General features: G+C 45.8%; 1 protein-coding gene across 1 annotated transcript in view; it reads right to left on the reverse strand.

Annotated features, from left to right (window-relative positions):
• Positions 1-19544, reverse strand: part of LOC135541706 (receptor-type tyrosine-protein phosphatase gamma-like) — a 257842-nt gene that overhangs the window by 120739 nt on the left and 117559 nt on the right. Inside the window, exon 3 of the mRNA XM_064968018.1 lies at positions 7575-7754. Within this exon, the coding sequence (XP_064824090.1) occupies positions 7575-7754 (180 nt within the window). The remainder of the gene's footprint in view (positions 1-7574; positions 7755-19544) is intronic.

Below are 19544 nucleotides of genomic sequence, written 5' to 3' on the forward strand. Positions count from 1 at the left end.
AAATGTCTTCACTGACATTTTCAACCTCTCCCTGTCTGAGTCTGTAATACCAACATGTTTTAAGCAGACTATCATAGTGCCTGTGCCCAAGAACACTAAGGTAACCTGCCTAAATAACTACCAACCCGTAGCACTCACGTCCGTAGCTATGAAGTGCTTTGAAAGGCTGGTCATGGTTCACATCAACATCATTATCCGAGAAACCCTAGACCCACTCCAATTTGCATACTGCCCCAACAAATTCACAGATGATGCAGTCTCTATTGCAGTCCACACTGCCCTTTCCCACCTGGACAAAAGGAACACCTACGTGAGAATGCTATTCATTGACTCCAGCTCAGTGTTCAACACTATAGTGCCCTCAAAGCTCATCAATAAGCTAAGGACACTGGGATTAAACACCTCCCTCTGCAACTGGATCCTGGACTTCCTGAGGGGCCGCCCCCAGATGGTAGGGGTAGATAACAACATATCCGCCATTCTGATCCTCAACACTGGGGCCCCTCAGTGGTGCGTGCTCAGCCCCTTGTACTCCCTGTTCACTCATGACTGCATGGCCAGGCACGACTCCAACACCATCATTAAATTTGCCGATGACACAACAGTGGTAGGCCTGATCACCGACAACAACGAGACAGCCTATAGGGAGGAGGTCAGAGACCTGCTCGTGTGGTGCCAGGGCAAGAACCTCTCCCTCAACGTGATCATGGCAAAGGGGATGATTGTGGAGTACAGGAAAAAGAAGGCCGAGCATGCCCCAATTCTCATCGACAGGGCTGCATTGGAGCAGGTTGAAAGCTACAAATTCCTTGCTGTCCACATCACCAACAAACTAACATGATCCAAGCACACCATGACAGTCATGAAGTGGGCACGGCAAAACCTATTCCCCCTCAGGAGACAGAAAAGATTTGGCATGGGTCCTCAGATCCTCAAAAGGTTCTACAGCTGCACCATCGAGAGCATGGAGACTCGTTGCATTAATGCCTGGTATGGCAACTGCTCGACCTCCGAACGCAATGCACTGCAGTGGGTAGTGCGAACAGCCCAGTACATCACTGGGGCCAAGCTTCCTGCCGTCCAGGACCTCTATACCAGTCGGTGTCAGAGGAAGGCCCTAAAAATTGTCGAAGACTACAGTCACCCTAGTCATAGACTGTTCTCGCTGCTACCACACGGCAAGTGGTACCGGAGCGCCAAGTCTAGATCCAAGAGGCTTCTAAACAGCTTCTACCCCAATGCCATAAGACTCCTCCTGAACATCTAGTCAAATGACTACCCAGACTATTCGCATTTGCCCCCCCGCCACTCTCTGTTGTCATCTATGCATAGTCACTTTAATTAACTCTACCTACATGTACATACTACCTCAACTAACCGGTGCCACTGCACATTGACTCTGTACCTGCACCCCCCTGTATATATTATTTTTTACTTCTGCTCTTTAATTACTTGTTACTTTTATCTCTTAATCTTATCCATATTTTATAAACTGCACTGTTGGTTAGGGGCTCGTAAGTAAGCATTTCACTGTAAGGTGACCTGTTGTATTTGGTGCATGTGACTAATACAATTTGATTTGACATTCAACAAGCGCCACACTTACACAAATTACTGATGATTGGCTAAGAGAAATGTAGGACTTCAGTTCGGCTTTTGACATTATCGATCATAGTCTGCTGATGGAAAAACATGTATTAAGTCTTTACAGCCCCTGCCATATTGTGGATAAAGAGTTAACTGTCTTACAGAACACAGAGTTCTCCAACATAATCCAGCTACAATAAGGATTGGGTACATAATGAAATGTAATGTCATATTTTAAATGGTATATAACTGCCTTAATGGTGGGGGCGGCAGGGAAGCCTAGTGGTTAGAGCGTTGGGCAAGTTCAAATCCCCGAGCTGACAAGGTACAAATCTTTCGTTCTGCCCCTGGATAGGCAGTTAACCCACTGTTCCTAGGCTGTCATTGAAAATAAGAATTTGTTCTTAATTAATTGACTTACCTGGTTAAATAAATAAAAAAGAAAAACAAATGTTGCTGGACCCCAGGAGGAGTAGCTGCTGCAGGAACTAATGAGAATCCTTAATAAATACACAATTACGCCATCAATTAACCCCTGCAACCTCCAGTAAACATGCTCTGTCAGGGAGATATCCATGTTTGATCAAAGGGCTTGGACTAGTTACAGCCTTCCATGGACTTTCTACATTTAAATACATTATCAAACACAGTTTAATTAGCATTGGTTGACAACGTTTTTTTCATCATGCAAGAGAACTTCCACATTTTGGAGACAAAACATGACTTTGCAGTTTGCTTTGAAGTTAGTTACATCTTGTCTTGTTGAAGAATCCCCCTTTCAGGAGTTGGGAAATGTAATTATAAGTAAAGGCTTTGGCCGTGTGTGGTGTAAACACTAAACACTGATGCTGGATTTCTAGATTCCCGTCACACAACATATGGGCCTGTATTCGAAGAGTGATGTGCTGATCTAGGATTAGTTATGCCTTTTAGATCATAATGAAAAAGATGATATGGACAGGGGGGGTCGTGATCCTAGAACAGCACTCCTCCCACGCTGAGGCACTTTATGAATACAGGCCACGGAACTCCATCGTATGTGAAGAACTCTGACATTTCCCCTCTCTGTCCGTGGCGAAGGAGCTAAGTGAGTGTGCTCTGTGCATGTTTCGATGAATCCAAAACTCCTGAACATCTCTCCAGCTGATATTATTAGCCAGATTAGGCCCCTGATCCCCCTGACTGTTATAGGTGGATTAAGCCTAGCTGGGCCCTCCAGAAAAGATGCAGCTACAGCAAGGCTTCTTTTATTTACAAAGCCAACTGAGGAGAGGAGAGGAGAGGAGAAACAAAACCAGAGTGACTGTAAAAAAAAACAGAGCTGTGGAAACAAGCAGTGTCACAGGAGGGAGGGAGGGAGGGAGGGAGGGAGGGAGGGAGGGAGGGAGGGAGGGAGGGAGGGAGGGAGGGAGGGAGGGAGGGAGGGAGGGAGGGAGGGAGGGAGGGAGGGAGGGAGGGAGGGAGGGAGGGAAATGAGAGAAAGAGAGAAAGGTAGACAGGACAAAAGACAGTGGAAGAGATGGACAGTATGAATGAGGGGAAAGAGAGTGTGAGAGAGAGAGAGAGATGGCTGTACATGTCTACCAGGCTAGGGTTTGTGAAAAGGCCCCAGATCCAGGAGATTTTCACAAGCTCCTTCAAGCACACTATAAACATACAACCACACAGCTGAAAACTGATCCCCCTGCTATGGACAGTGTCATAGTCAACCAAACATGCATACACATGCAAAGAGACACATGCAGATGCACACAGAAGCGATACTCAATACCATCACAATACTCAATACCATCACGATACTCAATACCATCACAATACTCAATACCATCACAATACTCAATACCATCACAGTACTCAAACCATCACAGTACTCAATACCATCACAATACTCAATACCAAAACAATCCAACAACAAAAAAAGTCACAGAATGGCACTTGATCCAGACAGCGTTATATCACCACATTTAAACTTTTTTTTAGACACCCATGTATGCAATAATTAATCAGTTATACAATCAATTTTACGTAGCTTTTATCAATTTACCTCCAAAATAACAATGGTCATAATTAATTTGAATGCTAAACTGGGTAAATCCAGATGTAGCCTAGGTCTATTCCCAATGCTGGTGAATGCATATTATTCAATAGGAGTGTGTGCATGCATTGAGTTATTGAGCTTCTTTTAGTTGATTTCATGGGTAGTTAATTCAGCTGTATGCTAACAAGGAAGGTTAGTCTACAATTAAAGCTGGAAGCTACTGATATTGTCTTGCATTGTAAAAGTGTTCTGGCCTCTATGGACATAGTTTTGCCGCCCTATGGGACTCCAAATCACGGCCGGTTGTGATTCAGCCTGGAATCATACCAGGGTCTGTAGTGACGCCTCCAGCAGTAAGATGCAGTGCCTTAAGACGCTGTGCCACTCGGCAGCCCGATAGGTAATGAACAGTTAAAACAGTTCTACATGCCGAGTTGCATTATTCAAACTGTTCTGGAGCGGGTCGAGAGCTTCAAGTTCATTGGAGTCCACATCACTAATGGCTTACCATGGTCCACACATACGCGCATAGTTGTAAAGAGGACACGGCAGCGCCTCTTCCCCATCAGGAGGCTGAAAAGATTTGGATGGGCCCTTGGATCCTCAAAAAGTTCTACAGCTGCACCATCGACAGCATCTTGACTGGCCGCTTGGTATGGCAAATGCACCACCCTTGACCACAAATCGCTACAGAGGGTGATGCAGACAGTACAGTACATCACTGGGGCCGAGCTCCCTTTATATCAGAGGAAGGCTGAAAAATTGCCAAAGACTTCAGCCACCCAAGCCATAGACTGTTCACTCTGCTACCGTCCAGCAAATGGTACCGGAGCATCAGCTCTCAGACCAACTGGCTCCGAGACAGCTTCTACCCTCAAGCCATAAGACTGCTAAATAGTGGTACCCTAAATATCTGCACTGACTATATATACACACCATATACACCCTCACACACACATTTATATATATACACACACACACACACACACACACACACACACACACACACACACACAAAATAATTAACTGCTGCTACTCTGTTCTTTATTTTACTCTTATTATTATCCGTCCTGATGACTAGTCACTTTACCCTGCCTTCATGTTTATCTATTCTACCTCAAATACCTTGTACCTCTGCACAATGATCTAGTAATGGTACACTCTGTATATAGTTTAATTCCTGTGTATTTCACTGTATTCGTTGTGATACCATGGAAAGGATTCATTAGCAATAATTTCACAGTAAAGTCTATACCAGTTCTATTCGGTACATTTGACAAACATTCAATATAATTTGATTTGGGAGCTAGCAATGCAGTCCAGACAGCTCTTGCAATGAATGAGTAAGTGGAGCAGGAACTGTGCTCTTCACACTATAAAGGTCCTGCACTGATACACGTGAGACACATTTGACAGAACTACCAAACGTAACAAAAATTCTAGTGCCGAACCTTTATTATTAGTCATTTTGGGGGGTTTTCGGTATACCGTGCAACACTAAAGGAGAGGCAGGCGGGCCGGCCCTGGGACTGTGTTTGAGCGCTCCAGCAGTCGAGCAGAGCGGGAATTAGATGCTAAGCCAAAAATATCTTGAAGCACAGGCTGTGAAAGAAGGGAAGTAAATCCTTGATCAATGCCAATGTCTCCAAGTTCACCTTTCCACGTGAATTTGCTAAAAGGCCCAGTGCAGTCAAAAATATGATTACCTTGGGTTTATATACACTGCTCAAAAAAATAAAGGGAACACTAAAATAACACATCCTAGATCTGAATGAATTAAATATTCTTATTAAATACTTTTTTCTTTACATAGTTGAATGTGCTGACAACAAAATCACACAAAAATTATCAATGGAAATCAAATGTATCAACCCATGGAGGTCTGGATTTGGAGTCACACTCAAAATGAAAGTGGAAAACCACACTACAGGCTGATCCAACTTTGATGTAATGTCCTTAAAACAAGTCAAAATGAGGTTCAGTAGTGTGTGTGGCCTCCACGTGCCTGTATGACCTCCCTACAACGCCTGGGCATGCTCCTGATGAGGTGGCGGATGGTCTCCTGAAGGATCTCCTCCCAGACCTGGACTAAAGCATCCGCCAACTCCTGGACAGTCTGTGGTGCAACGTGGCATTGGTGGATGGAGCGAAACATGATGTCCCAGATGTGCTCAATTGGATTCAGGTCTGGGGAACGGGCGGGCCAGTCCATAGCATCAATGCCTTCCTCTTGCAGGAACTGCTGACACACTCCAGCCACGTGAGGTCTAGCATTGTCTTGCATTAGGAGGAACCCAAGGCCAACCGCACCAGCATATGGTCTCACAAGGGGTCTGAGGATCTCATCTCGGTACCTAATGGCAATCAGGCTACCTCTGGCGAGCACATGGAGGGCTGTACGGCCCCCCAAAGACACCATGACTGACCCACCACCAAACCGGTCATGCTGGAGGATGTTGCAGGCAGCAGAACGTTCTCCACGGCATCTCCAGTGACCAAAACATCAGCCAGGAAGCACAGGAACTGAGAAGTGGTCTATAGTCCACACCTGCAGAACCACTCCTTTATTGGGGGTGTCTTGCTAATTGCCTGTAACTTCCAGCTGTTGTCTATTCCATTTGCAAAACAGCATGTGAAATGTATTGTCAATCGGTGTTGCTTCCTAAGTGGACAGTCTGATTTTACAGAAGTGTGATTGACTTGGAGTTACATTGTGTTGTTTAAGTGTTCCCTTTATTTTTTTGAGCAGTGTATTTTTCCACACTATGATGGTTGAAATAACATGGTGAAATTGTGAAAATTATGATAATGTTCTGTGAGTGTAAGAGCTGTTTGAAAAGACTGGCTGGAATTTCAGTAAATGTGTTCATAGACCAATAAGAAAGCATTAAAAACCTCTCTGCCAATAAGAGCTAGTTTTCCGTTTTCCCCTCCCCACTCCCAGACAGTCCTAGCAAAATTATTGTTTGAGAAATAGCTCTTTGCTAAGAAGCAATTTTTGTTTACTCTTGACCACTAACTGAAAATGAGCAGAGTAGGGTATTTCATTGTTTCCCAGAAATTGATATAGAAATTTGCCTGGGGAATTATTTTTAGCTGAAGACTTCGGGACGCTGGCCAGTCAAACATAGCTCAAAGCCAAAGCGGGTCAAGGCACCATGCAGAGAAAGTTGTAAAATCATTCAGAATCAGCTGTTAAGATGTAGACCCTTTGTGTTTACTGTAATTATAATGTCGGCAGGAACACACAAGGTGAAGTTTAACACTATGTAAAGCCAAAACCGAACGTTAACTCATCATAATCGAATAGTGTGTATGTATGTATCGTCTCGACCAGCTCCACTAAAGAATTGGAAACCTAAGCCTGTTCTACTCCAATAGTTATTTTTTTCTCTTCGTGGTATCCAATTAGTAATTGCAGTTTTGTCCCATCGCTGCAACTCCTGTACGGACTCAGGAGGCGAAGGTTTGAAAGCCGCACATCCTCCGAAACACGACCCTGCCAAGCCGTACTGCTTCTTGACACAATGCCCGCTGAACTCGGAAGCCAGCCGCACCGATGTGTCAGAGGAAACACTGTACACCTGGCGACCATGTCAGCGTGCATGCGCCCGGACCGCCACAGGAGTTTCTAGAGCGCGATGGGACAAGTACATCCCGGCCGACCAAACCCTCCCCTAACATGGACAAAGCTGGGCCAATTGTGCGCCGCCCCATGTCGCGGCTGGCTGTGACAGAGTCTGGACTCAAACCAGGATCTCAAGTAGCACAGCTAGCACTGTGATGCAGTGCATTAGACCAGTTCTGTTGAAGTGAAGGAATCTAAACTGTTATCTAACCTGAGCATTGAGGATAGCACCCATCCCTGTCTCGCCCGGCTAAGGAAGTGAAAATCTGTTGAATTCAAAGAGTTATGAATGAATGAATGAATGAATGAGGGCACGCTAACCTGTCTTCCCTGTGTTCTTCATGGAGGTCTTGTTGGACGACTCAGCGTTGAACCCATTGAGGGTCAGCTCCTGGTACTCCTGAGACACCTGGGCATCCTCGTCTGAAATATCCACTGGTGATTGGTTCCTCTCCACACACTCAGGGTAGGAGGAGGCCCAGCCCCCAGTCCCGTGGGTCCCTGCAGGAAGAGGGGAGAGAGAGTCAGGTACACCATCCGCAGCACTAAGATCTGGGACAGTATTCAAAAAAACGTCTCAGAGTACTACAGTTCCTAAATAGAGACAGAGAGTGAAACCCCACCTCCCACCTTTCTCTTTGCAGTGAAAGAGACAGTGAGCCAATAGAAAAATCTACTTACTGATTCACTGTCTGCTCTTCTAATCCTCTCTCACCCCCACAGAATAATCCCCTAAAGATGTGGCTGTTCTTGATCTGTTCACTGCTACACATTTCAATGTTTTTATTTACCTTTCTTTAACCAGGTAAGACCCATTGGGGTTAAAAACCTATTTAGCGAGGGCAACATGGCAAGAAGGCAAAACAAACAAAGGCAAAACAAAGAAATAGCAGCATGTACATAAAATATTACAGAAATACTAAAATACCCCCCACACACACACCTGAGGAGCAATCCACTGCATTTAGGCTTTTTTCAGATGCATTTGTCACCAGTTTCTCATGCTGAAGCAGTAAACTAGACCCCTGAGTGCTACAGATTTGTCCATCAAGTTAAATTAGGATGAATCGTCTTTTCCCCGTTCCACATACTGCCTGGAAGCGTGCATTGATTGGCCAGGTCTGGATTCCATGGAAAAGCGGGCGCTATGGATCTGGGCTGTGCTTCTTACTAATAGCGGCATCAGTAAGCTGGAGTGAAGTCATCATTCATCGCTTGTGTCTGTCTGTACCAGCGCCACTCTAATATCTCACACCGCTAAAGAAAAGCACACGCACACACACACACACACACACACACACACACACACACACACACACACACACACACACACACACACACACACACACACACACACACACACGCACACACACACGCACACACACACGCACACACACACGTCTTGCCATAGTTATAAGAGCAGATAAAGGAAATATGCTTGCCATACAACAGTGTGCCGAGTGAAGAACACCGTTTGTGTCTCAAAACAACAAGAGAAAATAAGTAGTTCTCATACAGTTAAATAGCATCCCCCCGCATTTCAGCCACAGCAATAACAGATGATAGCTGCTTGCCACTCAACAGGGTACTGTTTATACACTGATTGCACAAAACATTAGAAACACCTGCTCTTTCCATGACATAGGCTGACCAGGTGAATTCAGGTGAAAGCGATGATCCCTTATTAATGTCACCTGTTAAATTCACTTCAATCAGTGGAGATGAAGGGGAGGAGACAAGAACTGCAAGAACTGTGTCAAGAACTGCAACGCTTCTGTGTTTTTCACGCTCAACAGTTTCCAGTGTGTATCAAGAATGGTCCACCACCCAAAGGACATCAAGCCAACTTTACACAACTGTGGAAACATTGGAGTCAACATGGGCCAGCATCCCTGTGGAACGCTTTCCACACCTGGTAGAGTCAATGCCTCAACGAATTGAGGCTGTTCTGAGGGCAAAAGGGGGTGCAACTCAACATTAAGAATGTGTTCCTAATGTTTTATACACTCTGTGCAAATGCTATAGTAGGGAGAGAGAGCAGGCTCTGGGGAAATGTAATGTATTTTCTACTTCTGTAAATAAAACCCTGGCTGTCTCTTCTTGGTTTGACATATTCCTCTCTCTCACTCTACCAGGTGGAAACACAAATCTAATCCTTTATGTACACATCTGTTTCCTTCAAAATAACAAACAACCTAATTACATGTAAAAAGTCATGTTTTCAGGAATGTACATAATAACTACACCACAGATAGAAATAAATGAACAAAATTACAGTCAAATAATACGCTCCACAGAAACGTAATTACACACACTTAAACTTGAAACGCTTTTTGATTTTTTTCCAGCTGTAGCCTCGAGTTCACTTTCCTGGAAAGCAATCCCTGATCAAAAGCTAGCTCAGAGCTTTCCGCGTCTGTATTATTTGTCGGCAACTTATTTGGTAAACAACCTGCAGCTTTATGAAAACAGTTCTGATTGTAGCCTCAAATCCTGATGCCCCTCCTCACAGTCAACAACACCCCCACACACTCATCATGAAGAGTTACAGCACATGTATGTATCCAACCTCTATCATACTGTACCTAATAGTTACATCAATCATTTTCCAATTTATCTTTACAGAAATCTAAGACTAATGTTGAGGGAATTTCTTTAACAGATAATATTATATTGACTATGTATTCACCATGCATAATTGCATCTATTTATGTTTCCCCCTGGAAGCTATTTCTTCACAGAATGGCAATTGACTTGATTAAACAATGGGTAATTATATGTATTCCTTACAATCTTTGCTTACGTGGCAGAAAACGTTTTCTGTGCCGTTGAACAAAGTATACACAATGGGAATTTGGGCTTTTAGTTTAATATATAACCATTGTAATAACCACCCATGAACTTCTCCCCGTCCCACTGTTTTCTTATGAGGCCCTCTGGCGTTTCCAATCCACAGGAGTTTGACTCAATTTCCCCTGCTAACAGGAAGCCCCTGCTGCCATCCCCATGTCACCCCAGATCAGCTGGGCCCAGGTCAGTGACATAGAGCCAAAACACTGTGAATCAGTATGACTGATGCTCGAAGCAAGCTAGATCTACTCAGGGTTTTCTAAAGCTAACCGGAATCTGTTAGCTTCACATTCCAGCTCAGGCTTCATACATACTACGATGGTGAATATTGCTTGTACGCCTGCCGATAACGCGAGCTTGTAACTGCGTGTGCATGTCGCACGTGGCTAGTCGAACACCAAACTCTTTATTGAGACAATGCTGAAACATCAATCCATGGGCGAGTCAGTGACACATTTCCATTTGTTCCGGAATCAAAATGAAAGAAAAGTTCTTGCAAATTCAGCAGGCTACGGTGTGAAATAAGCTTTCAGAAGTGCCGTCTTTATGTTACCACGTATCGTTAATGCTGACTTTGGTGTTCTTATCAGTGCACAACCACAAACACCTTTTCCCCCACTCCTATCGATAAAATAACTGTATTAAGTCATACAAAAGTGTTACTGTGCGTGAAGATTAAAATGCATTCTGTCATTACCAAATGTGCAATGTGATATATATTACACACAAAAAAAGTGATTTAAAAAAATATTTGAATACGTCCTTTCTCAAATGAAGGGAATGATGACACAATGTTTGCAAGAGGAAGGAAACCTCTTTTCATTGGTCCTCAACTCTTGGCTCAATCATTTCATCCAGGGTAGGTGGAGTTAGCCTACCCCGGAGCAGGTTAGTTCTGAAGGATTTGTTGCCATAGAAAATGTACTTGGCTAAAAGTTGAGCCACTTACATATTTCCGGTCATTCCGAGTTGATCTCAGACTTGACCAAAGTTAACTTGATAACTCCTCAAACCTGCTTTGTAGGATACCCCTCAGGTCAGTGACACACACACCCAGGAGGGGAAGCCGATTGGAATGGGATGACTGAACAGACAGACGAGCGCACACACACACGCGCACACACACACACAGGTGGGTATATGTAAGTAACACTGGGGATTGGTGGGATGGAAAGGTTTGACCGCCACACCAGAGAGACAATTTACTGGACCAGTGAACAATGTGAACAAAGACAAGGTGATATGTTCAGTTGGGCTGGATGACAGACATGTTATAAAACGTTAACGACACAGTTGGCATTGTAGTTCGTCTTGCATAGCGTCTGGTGATCGAGGAGAAGCAGGGAAATCCAGGCGAGGATTTCTTTCACGCATATGAAGCAGCGATGGTCAAAAACAACGGCTGATAGAGTACATGCCCTGGTAGAGGAATAAAGGAATATGCTGTCTCTTCAGGAGGGCTTTCCACGCCTCACTAGCCATAGACATTGTCCTACTCTGCACATGTACCTATTCTACTTAACACTGTAGTAAGATAATAGAACACTTTTAGCTGAAAAGGAAAATACTAATTCTGGTGAAACAAAGGATTTCTCCAGTACGTTGGTTAAAGAGAGGCAATGAGGCTACTCTGAACGTGAAGACCCTGTAATACAGTACAAGGCTGGTAGCTAGCACTGTCAGGATGAAACCACTGTTTGTTGAAAGCTGTTGCATTATTTCCCGGTTTATTGGCTCATAAAGAGGAGAAGAGCCTCAAGGCTGTAAATACAGTTATCTCTGTGTGAGTGTTACTGTCATGTCTTGTTATGTCTGTTCCTGTCCTTTCTCTTGATTCTCTCTCTCTGCTGGTCTTTTTAGGTTACCTTCTCTGTCTCTCATTCCTCAGCTGTTCTACATCTGCCCTAACTAGCTCTTTCACTCTTCACACCTGTTCTCTCTTCCCCCTCTGATTAGGTCTCTATTTCTTTCTCTGTTCCTGCTACTTTCAGTGTCTGATTCTTGTTTGTGTTTTTTGATGCCAGAAGCAAGCTGTCGTCTCGTTTGCTTCCACCTTGTCCTGTCCTGTCGGAGTCTGCATGCATGGCAGGTGCAACCTGCATTATACTACGTTCTTTTGTTCCATTGACAACGTTGGAAGAGGATTTATGCCATTCCTGTATTTTCATTAAAGAACTCTGTTTTCTGTTAAAACCGCTTTTGGGTCTTCACTCAAGTTCATAACAGAAGAATCAGACCAAGAATGGACCCAGCGGCTCCGGACCCTTTTCACTCCGCCGTCGAGATCCAGGGAGCGATGCTAGGCAGACATGAGGAGGAATTGTCTGCTGCTCAACATGCCGTTGAGACCCTGGCCGTCCAAGTCTCCGACCTCACAAGACAGGTTCACCAACTCCACCTCGATCCACCGCCCACTTCCAGGGTTTCCGAGTCTCCGGAGCCCAGGATCAACAACCCGCCGTGTTACTCTGGGGAGCCCACTGAGTGCCGCTCATTCCTCACTCAGAGTGATGTGGTGTTCTCTCTCCAGCCCAACACCTACTCCAGGAGCGCAGTCCGCATTACGTCATTTCTCTCCTTACCGGACGGGCGCGTGAGTGGGGCACGGCAGTCTGGGAGGCGAGGGCTGAGTGTATTAACCAGTATCAGAACTTTAAGGAGGAGATGATACGGGTTTTTGACCGTTCTGTTTTTGGCGAGGAGGCTTCCTGGGCCCTGTCTTCCCTATGTCAGGGGAATAGATCCATAACGGATTATTCTATTGAGTTTCGCACACTCGCTGCCTCTAGTGACTGGAACGAGCCGGCTTTGCTCGCTCGTTTTCTGGAGGGTCTCCACGTCGAGGTTAAGGATGAGATCCTCTCCCGGGAGGTTCCTTCCAGTCTGGACTCCTTAATAGCTCTCGCTATTCGCATAGAGCGACGGTTTGATCTTCGTCGCCGAGCTCGTGGAAAGGAGCTCACGTTCTCCGTTGCTCCCCTCTCCACATCACTGCCACCTGCCGCTTCACTGCCACCCTCCTCCGCCGGCTCGGATGCTGAGCCTATGCAGCTGGGGGTATTCGCATCTCGGCCAAGGAGAGGGAACGGAGAATCACCAATCGCCTCTGTCTCTACTGCGGCTCCGCTGGTCATTTTGTCACCTCATGTCCAGTAAAAGCCAGAGCTCATCAGTAAGAGGAGGGCTACTGGTGAGCGCAACTACTCAGGCCTCTCCTTCTGGATCACGCACTACCTTTCCGGTCCATCTCCGCTGGCCCGGTTCATCTGCTTCCTGCAGTGCCTTGATAGACTCTGGGGCGGAGGGCTGTTTTATGGACGAGACCTGGGCTCGGGAACATGATATTCCTCTCAGACAGTTAGGGGAGCCCAGGGCCTTGTTCGCTTTAGATGGTAGTTCTCTCCCCAAGATTCAGCGTGAGACGCTGCCTTTAACCCTCACTGTCTCTGGTAATCATAGCGAAACCATTTCTTTTTTTAATTTTTCGTTCACCTTTTACACCTGTTGTTTTGGGTCATCCCTGGCTAGTGCGCCATAACCCTTCTATTAATTGGTCTAGTAATACTATCCTATCCTGGAATGTTTCTTGTCATGTAACCTGTTTAATGTCTGCTATCCCTCCTGTTTCCTCTGTCTCTTCTTCACAGGAGGAGCCTGGCGATTTGACAGGGGTGCCGGAGGAGTATCACGATCTGCGCACGGTGTTCAGTCGTTCCAAGGCCACTTCTCTCCCTCCACACCGGTCGTATGACTGTAGTATTGATCTCCTTCCGGGAACTACTCCCCCCCGGGGTAGATTATATTCTCTGTCGGCTCCCGAACGTAAGGCTCTCGAGGATTATTTGTCGGTTTCGCTCGACGCCGGTACCATAGTCTCCTCCTCCTCCCCCGCCGGAGCGGGATTTTTTTTGTTCAGAAGAAGGACGGGTCCCTGCGCCCATGCGTGGATTATCGAGGGCTGAATGACATAACAGTTAAGAATCGTTATCCGCTTCCTCTTATGTCTTCAGCCTTCGAGATCCTGCAGGGAGCCAGGTTTTTCACCAAATTGGACCTTCGTAACGCCTACCATCTCGTGCGCATCAGGGAGGGGGACGAGTGGAAGACGGCGTTTAACACTCCGTTAGGGCACTTTGAATACCGGGTTCTTCCTTTCGGCCTCGTTAACGCTCCAGCTGTCTTTCAGGCACTAGTTAACGACGTCCTGAGAGACATGCTGAACATTTTTGTTTTCGTTTACATGGACGATATCCTGATTTTTTCACCGTCTCTCTCGATTCATGTTCAGCACGTGCGACGCGTCCTCCAGCGCCTTTTGGAGAACTGTCTTTATGTGAAGGCTGAGAAGTGCACTTTTCATGCCACCTCTGTCCCTTTTCTCGGTTCCGTTATTTCCGCTGAGGGCATTAAGATGGATCCCGCTAAGGTCCAGGCTGTCATTGATTGGCCCGTTCCTAAGTCACGCGTCGAGCTGCAGCGCTTTCTGGGCTTCGCTAATTTCTACCGTCGTTTCATCCGTAATTTCGGTCAGGTGGCAGCTCCTCTCACAGCCCTTACTTCTGTTAAGACGTGCTTTAAGTGGTCCGTTTCCGCCCAGGGAGCTTTTGATCTTCTTAAGAATCGTTTTACATCCGCACCTATTCTTGTTACACCTGACATCTCTAGACAGTTTGTTGTTGAGGTTGACGCGTCAGAGGTGGGCGTGGGAGCCATTCTTTCTCAGCGCTCTCTCTGACGGCAAGGTCCATCCTTGCGCGTTTTCTCTCATCGCTTATCGCCGTCAGAACGTAACTATGATGTTGGTAATCGCGAACTGCTCGCCATCCGCTTAGCCCTAGGCGAATGGCGACAGTGGTTGGAGGGCGACCGTTCCTTTTGTCGTTTGGACTGACCATAGGAACCTTGAGTACATCCGTTCAGCCAAACGACTTAATGCGCGTCAGGCTCGTTGGGCTCTGTTTTTCGCTCGTTTCGAGTTTGTTATTTCTTATCGTCCGGGCTCAAAAACACCAAACCTGATGCTTTATCTCGTCTCTTCAGTTCTTCTGAGGTCTCCACCGACCCCGATGGGATTCTCCCTGAGGGGCGTGTTGTCGGGTTGACTGTCTGGGGAATTGAGAGGCAGGTAAAGCAAGCACTCGCTCACACTCCGTCGCCGCGAGCTTGTCCTAGGAACCTTCTGTTCGTTCCCGTTCCTACTCGTCCGGCCGTTCTTCAGTGGGCCCACTCTGCCAAGTTAGCCGGCCACCCCGGCGTTCGGGGTACGCTTTCCATTCGCCAGCGTTTCTGGTGGCCCACTCGGGAACGTGACGCGCGTCGATTTGTCGCCGCTTGTTCGGTCTGCGCGCAGACTAAATCTGGGAACTCTCCTCCTGCCGGCCGTCTCAGACCGCTTCCCATTCCCTCTCGACCGTGGTCTCACATCGCTTTAGATTTTATCACCGGACTGCCTTCATCAGCGGGGAAGACAGTTATTCTTACGGTTGTCGATAGATTCTCTAAGGCGGCTCATTTCATTCCTCTCGATAAGCTCCCTTCTGCTAAGGAGACGGCTCAGATCATTATCGAGAATGTTTTCCGAATTCATGGCCTTCCGTCTGACGTCGTTTCCGACAGAGGTCCGCAGTTCACGTCTCAATTTTGGAGGGAGTTTTGCCGTTTGATTGGGGCTTCCGTCAGTCTCTCGTCCGGCTTTCATCCCCAGTCTAACGGTCAAGCCGAACGGGCCAATCAGACTGTTGGTCGCATTTTACGCAGTCTTTCTTTTCGTAACCCTGCGTCTTGGTCAGAACAGCTCCCCTGGGCAGAGTACGCCCACAACTCGCTTCCCTCGTCTGCTACCGGTCTATCCCCTTTTCAGTGTAGCCTCGGTACCAGCCTCCGCTGTTCTCATCTCAGCTCGCCGAGTCCTGCGTCCCCTCCGCTCAGGCTTTTGTCCAGCGTTGCGAGCGCACCTGGAAGGGGGTCAGGTCGGCACTTTGCCGTAATAGGGCGCAGACTGTGAGGGCCGCTAATAAGCGTAGGACCAAGAGTCCTAGATATTGTTGCGGTCAGAGAGTATGGCTCTCCACTCTGAACCTTCCCCTTAAGACAGCTTCTCGCAAGTTGGCCCCGCGGTTCATTGGTCCGTTCCGTATTTCCCAGGTCATTAATCCTGTCGCAGTGCGACTTCTTCTCCCGCGCTATCTTCGTCGCGTTCACCCGGTCTTCCATGTCTCCTGTGTTAAGCCCGTTCTTCGCGCCCCCGCTCGTCCCTCCCCCCCCCCATCCTTGTCGAGGGCGCACCCATCTACAGGGTTCGTAAGATTTTGGACATGCGCCCTCGGGGCCGTGGTCATCAGTACCTAGTGGATTGGGAGGGGTACGGTCCTGAGGAGAGGAGTTGGGTTCCCTCTCGGGACGTGCTGGACCGTTCGCTGATCGATGATTTCCTCCGTTGCCGCCAGGTTTCCTCCTCGAGTGCGCCAGGAGGCGCTCGGTGAGTGGGGGGGGGTACTGTCATGTCTTGTTATGTCTGTTCCTGTCCTTTCTCTTGATTCTCTCTCTCTGCTGGTCTTTTTAGGTTACCTTCTCTGTCTCTCATTCCTCAGCTGTTCTACATCTGCCCTAACTAGCTCTTTCACTCTTCACACCTGTTCTCTCTTCCCCCTCTGATTAGGTCTCTATTTCTTTCTCTGTTCCTGCTACTTTCAGTGTCTGATTCTTGTTTGTGTTTTTTGATGCCAGAAGCAAGCTGTCGTCTCGTTTGCTTCCACCTTGTCCTGTCCTGTCGGAGTCTGCATGCATGGCAGGTGCAACCTGCATTATACTACGTTCTTTTGTTCCATTGACAACGTTGGAAGAGGATTTATGCCATTCCTGTATTTTCATTAAAGAACTCTGTTTTCTGTTAAAACCGCTTTTGGGTCTTCACTCAAGTTCATAACAGTTACAGCTGAGGGTGACTCACTGTTTAAAACTTCTTAGGGCTGTTAACGGGATCAATATCACTACAGCCAGTGAAAGTGCAGGGCGCCAAATACAAAACAACAGAAATCTCATAATTAAAATTCCTCAAACAAACATGTATCTTATACCGTTTTAAATGTAATATTTCTTGTTAATCCCACCAGTGTCCGATTTCAAATAGGCTTTACAGCGAAAGCACCACAAACGATTATGTTAGGTCACCACCAACTCACAGAAATATTCAGACATTTTTCCAGCCAAAGAGAGGAGTCACAAAAAGCACAAAGAGATACAATTAATCACTAACCTTTGATGATCTTCATCAGATGACACTCGTAGGACTTCATGTTACACAATACATGTATGTTTTGTTTGATAAAGTTCTTATTTATATAAAATTGCAGTAAACACTGGCGCGTTACGTTCACTAGTTCCAAAAACATCCGGTGATATTGCAGAGAGCCACATAATTTTACAGAAATACTAATTATAAATGTTGATAAATACAATTGTTAGACATGGAAATATAGATATACCTCTCCTTAATGCAACCGCTGTGTCAGATTTCAAAAAAACTTTACGGAAAAAGCAAACCATGCAATAATCTGAGACGGCGCTCAGAAGAAAAAAAATGTATTCGCCATGTTGGAGTCAACAGAAATCAGAAATAACATTATAAATATTCCCTTATCTTTGATGATCTTCATCAGAATGCACTCCCAGGAATCCTAGTTCCATAATAAATGTTTGTTTTGTTCGATAATGTCCATTATTTATGTCCAAGTAGCTACTTTTGTTAGCATGTTTAGTACACAAATCCAAACGCTTGTGCAGGTCCAGCCGAACGTCGGAAGAAAACTTTAAAAAGTTATATTACAGGTCGAAGAAACTTGTCAAACTAAGTATAGAATCAATCTTTAGGATGTTGTTATCATAAATCTTCAATAACGTTCCAACCGGAGAATTCTATTGTCTGTAGAAATACCATGGAACGCAGGCTATCATGTGAAATGTGCATGACCTGACCATGACCTAGCTCTCTGCCAGACCACTGACTCAAAGAGCTCTCATCCGGCCCCACAATACAGTAGAAGCCTCATTCAAGTTTCCAAAGACGGTTGACATCTAGTGGAAGCCTTAGGAAGTGCAATATAACCAATATCCCACTGTGTACTCAATAGGGGCTGGGTAGAAAATCGACCAACCTCAGATTTCCCACTTCCTGTTTGGATTTCTTCTCAGGTTTTGGCCTGCCATATGAGTTATGTTATACTCACAGACATCATTCAAACAGTTTTTAGAAACTTCAGAGTGTTCTATCCATTCTATCCAATACTAATCATAATATGCATATATTAGCAACTGGGATTGAGGAGGAGGCCGTTTACTCTGGGCACCTCTGGGCACCTTTAATCTAAGCTACTCAATACTGCCCCTGCAGCCACAAGAAGTTAATTAACCTGCATTTGCCTGTTTGCAAATACTAGTCTTTGATATAACTGGGAAGAGTTACAGTACAGTGCCTCAAATATTACTCACAGTAACACATTTATATTTGCTCACTGTTTCTCAAATAGCTGAAATAGCCATTGTATCTTTTCTGAAAAAGACAAAATTGTAAGAGACGAAGTACATCCATGCACAATGTTCTACAGAGCTTAACTCAAATAACAAGTGTTTTCATGCCACTCCCACACCTTATTGACAAGCCTCCAATAACTTTATCTATTCCAGTTCCATGTTGGAACTTTCAATTCCACTTCCATGTTAGATATGTTACTATTCCAATTCCATGTTAGAACTCTGTATCTATTCCAGATCTATTTTAGAGGTCCTAGGAGACTTGTACCATGTTTCCCCCACAGCCCATGTCTCCAGCAGGAGAGAAACAGCAATTGCTGGTTAGTGTCAATACAAATAAATGAATGAGTGTAATAAACCCAACACTGGAACAACTCAAATACTAATTGCACACGTGTCAGTTTTGTCCAAGCGCAAAATGCAACAGGGTCTAATCTGGTGTTCACTTTCCATCAGAAATAGATTCCAGGCCATTTACCAGCACTGAGATAATTGGGGTCTTTAAAAGTAACAGAGAAAGGGAGGAGCAGAGCTAGGATCAGATAACAAAGGGCTGTGAAGTTGGTTAATTATTCTCAATGTCATCAATCAGGCTGACTGTAATCCTAGTGGCTGGCTCTGCCTCTGCTGCCAGTGAATGGATGGAGGGAACAGTCACCCTTCGGGCAGAAAGACTACAGAGATGAGAACTGTGCAACATCTAACCAAGCTGCAATAAACCCAGTCAAGTCAACTCAACCATCTGGCTCAAAGACCATATAGCGAAAGATGCACTGTATTGAGGCAGTGAGGTGCTACCCTGAACTAGCCTTTAGTCCACCGTTCACTATATGATCCGTCGAGCCGGATGGTTGACTTGGCTTGAATGCATTTATTGTAGGTTGGTTTACAAAGACAGTCCAGTGATGTCAG

Source organism: Oncorhynchus masou, chromosome 6, assembly GCF_036934945.1.
Source record: "Oncorhynchus masou masou isolate Uvic2021 chromosome 6, UVic_Omas_1.1, whole genome shotgun sequence".
Lineage (NCBI taxonomy): Eukaryota > Metazoa > Chordata > Actinopteri > Salmoniformes > Salmonidae > Oncorhynchus > Oncorhynchus masou.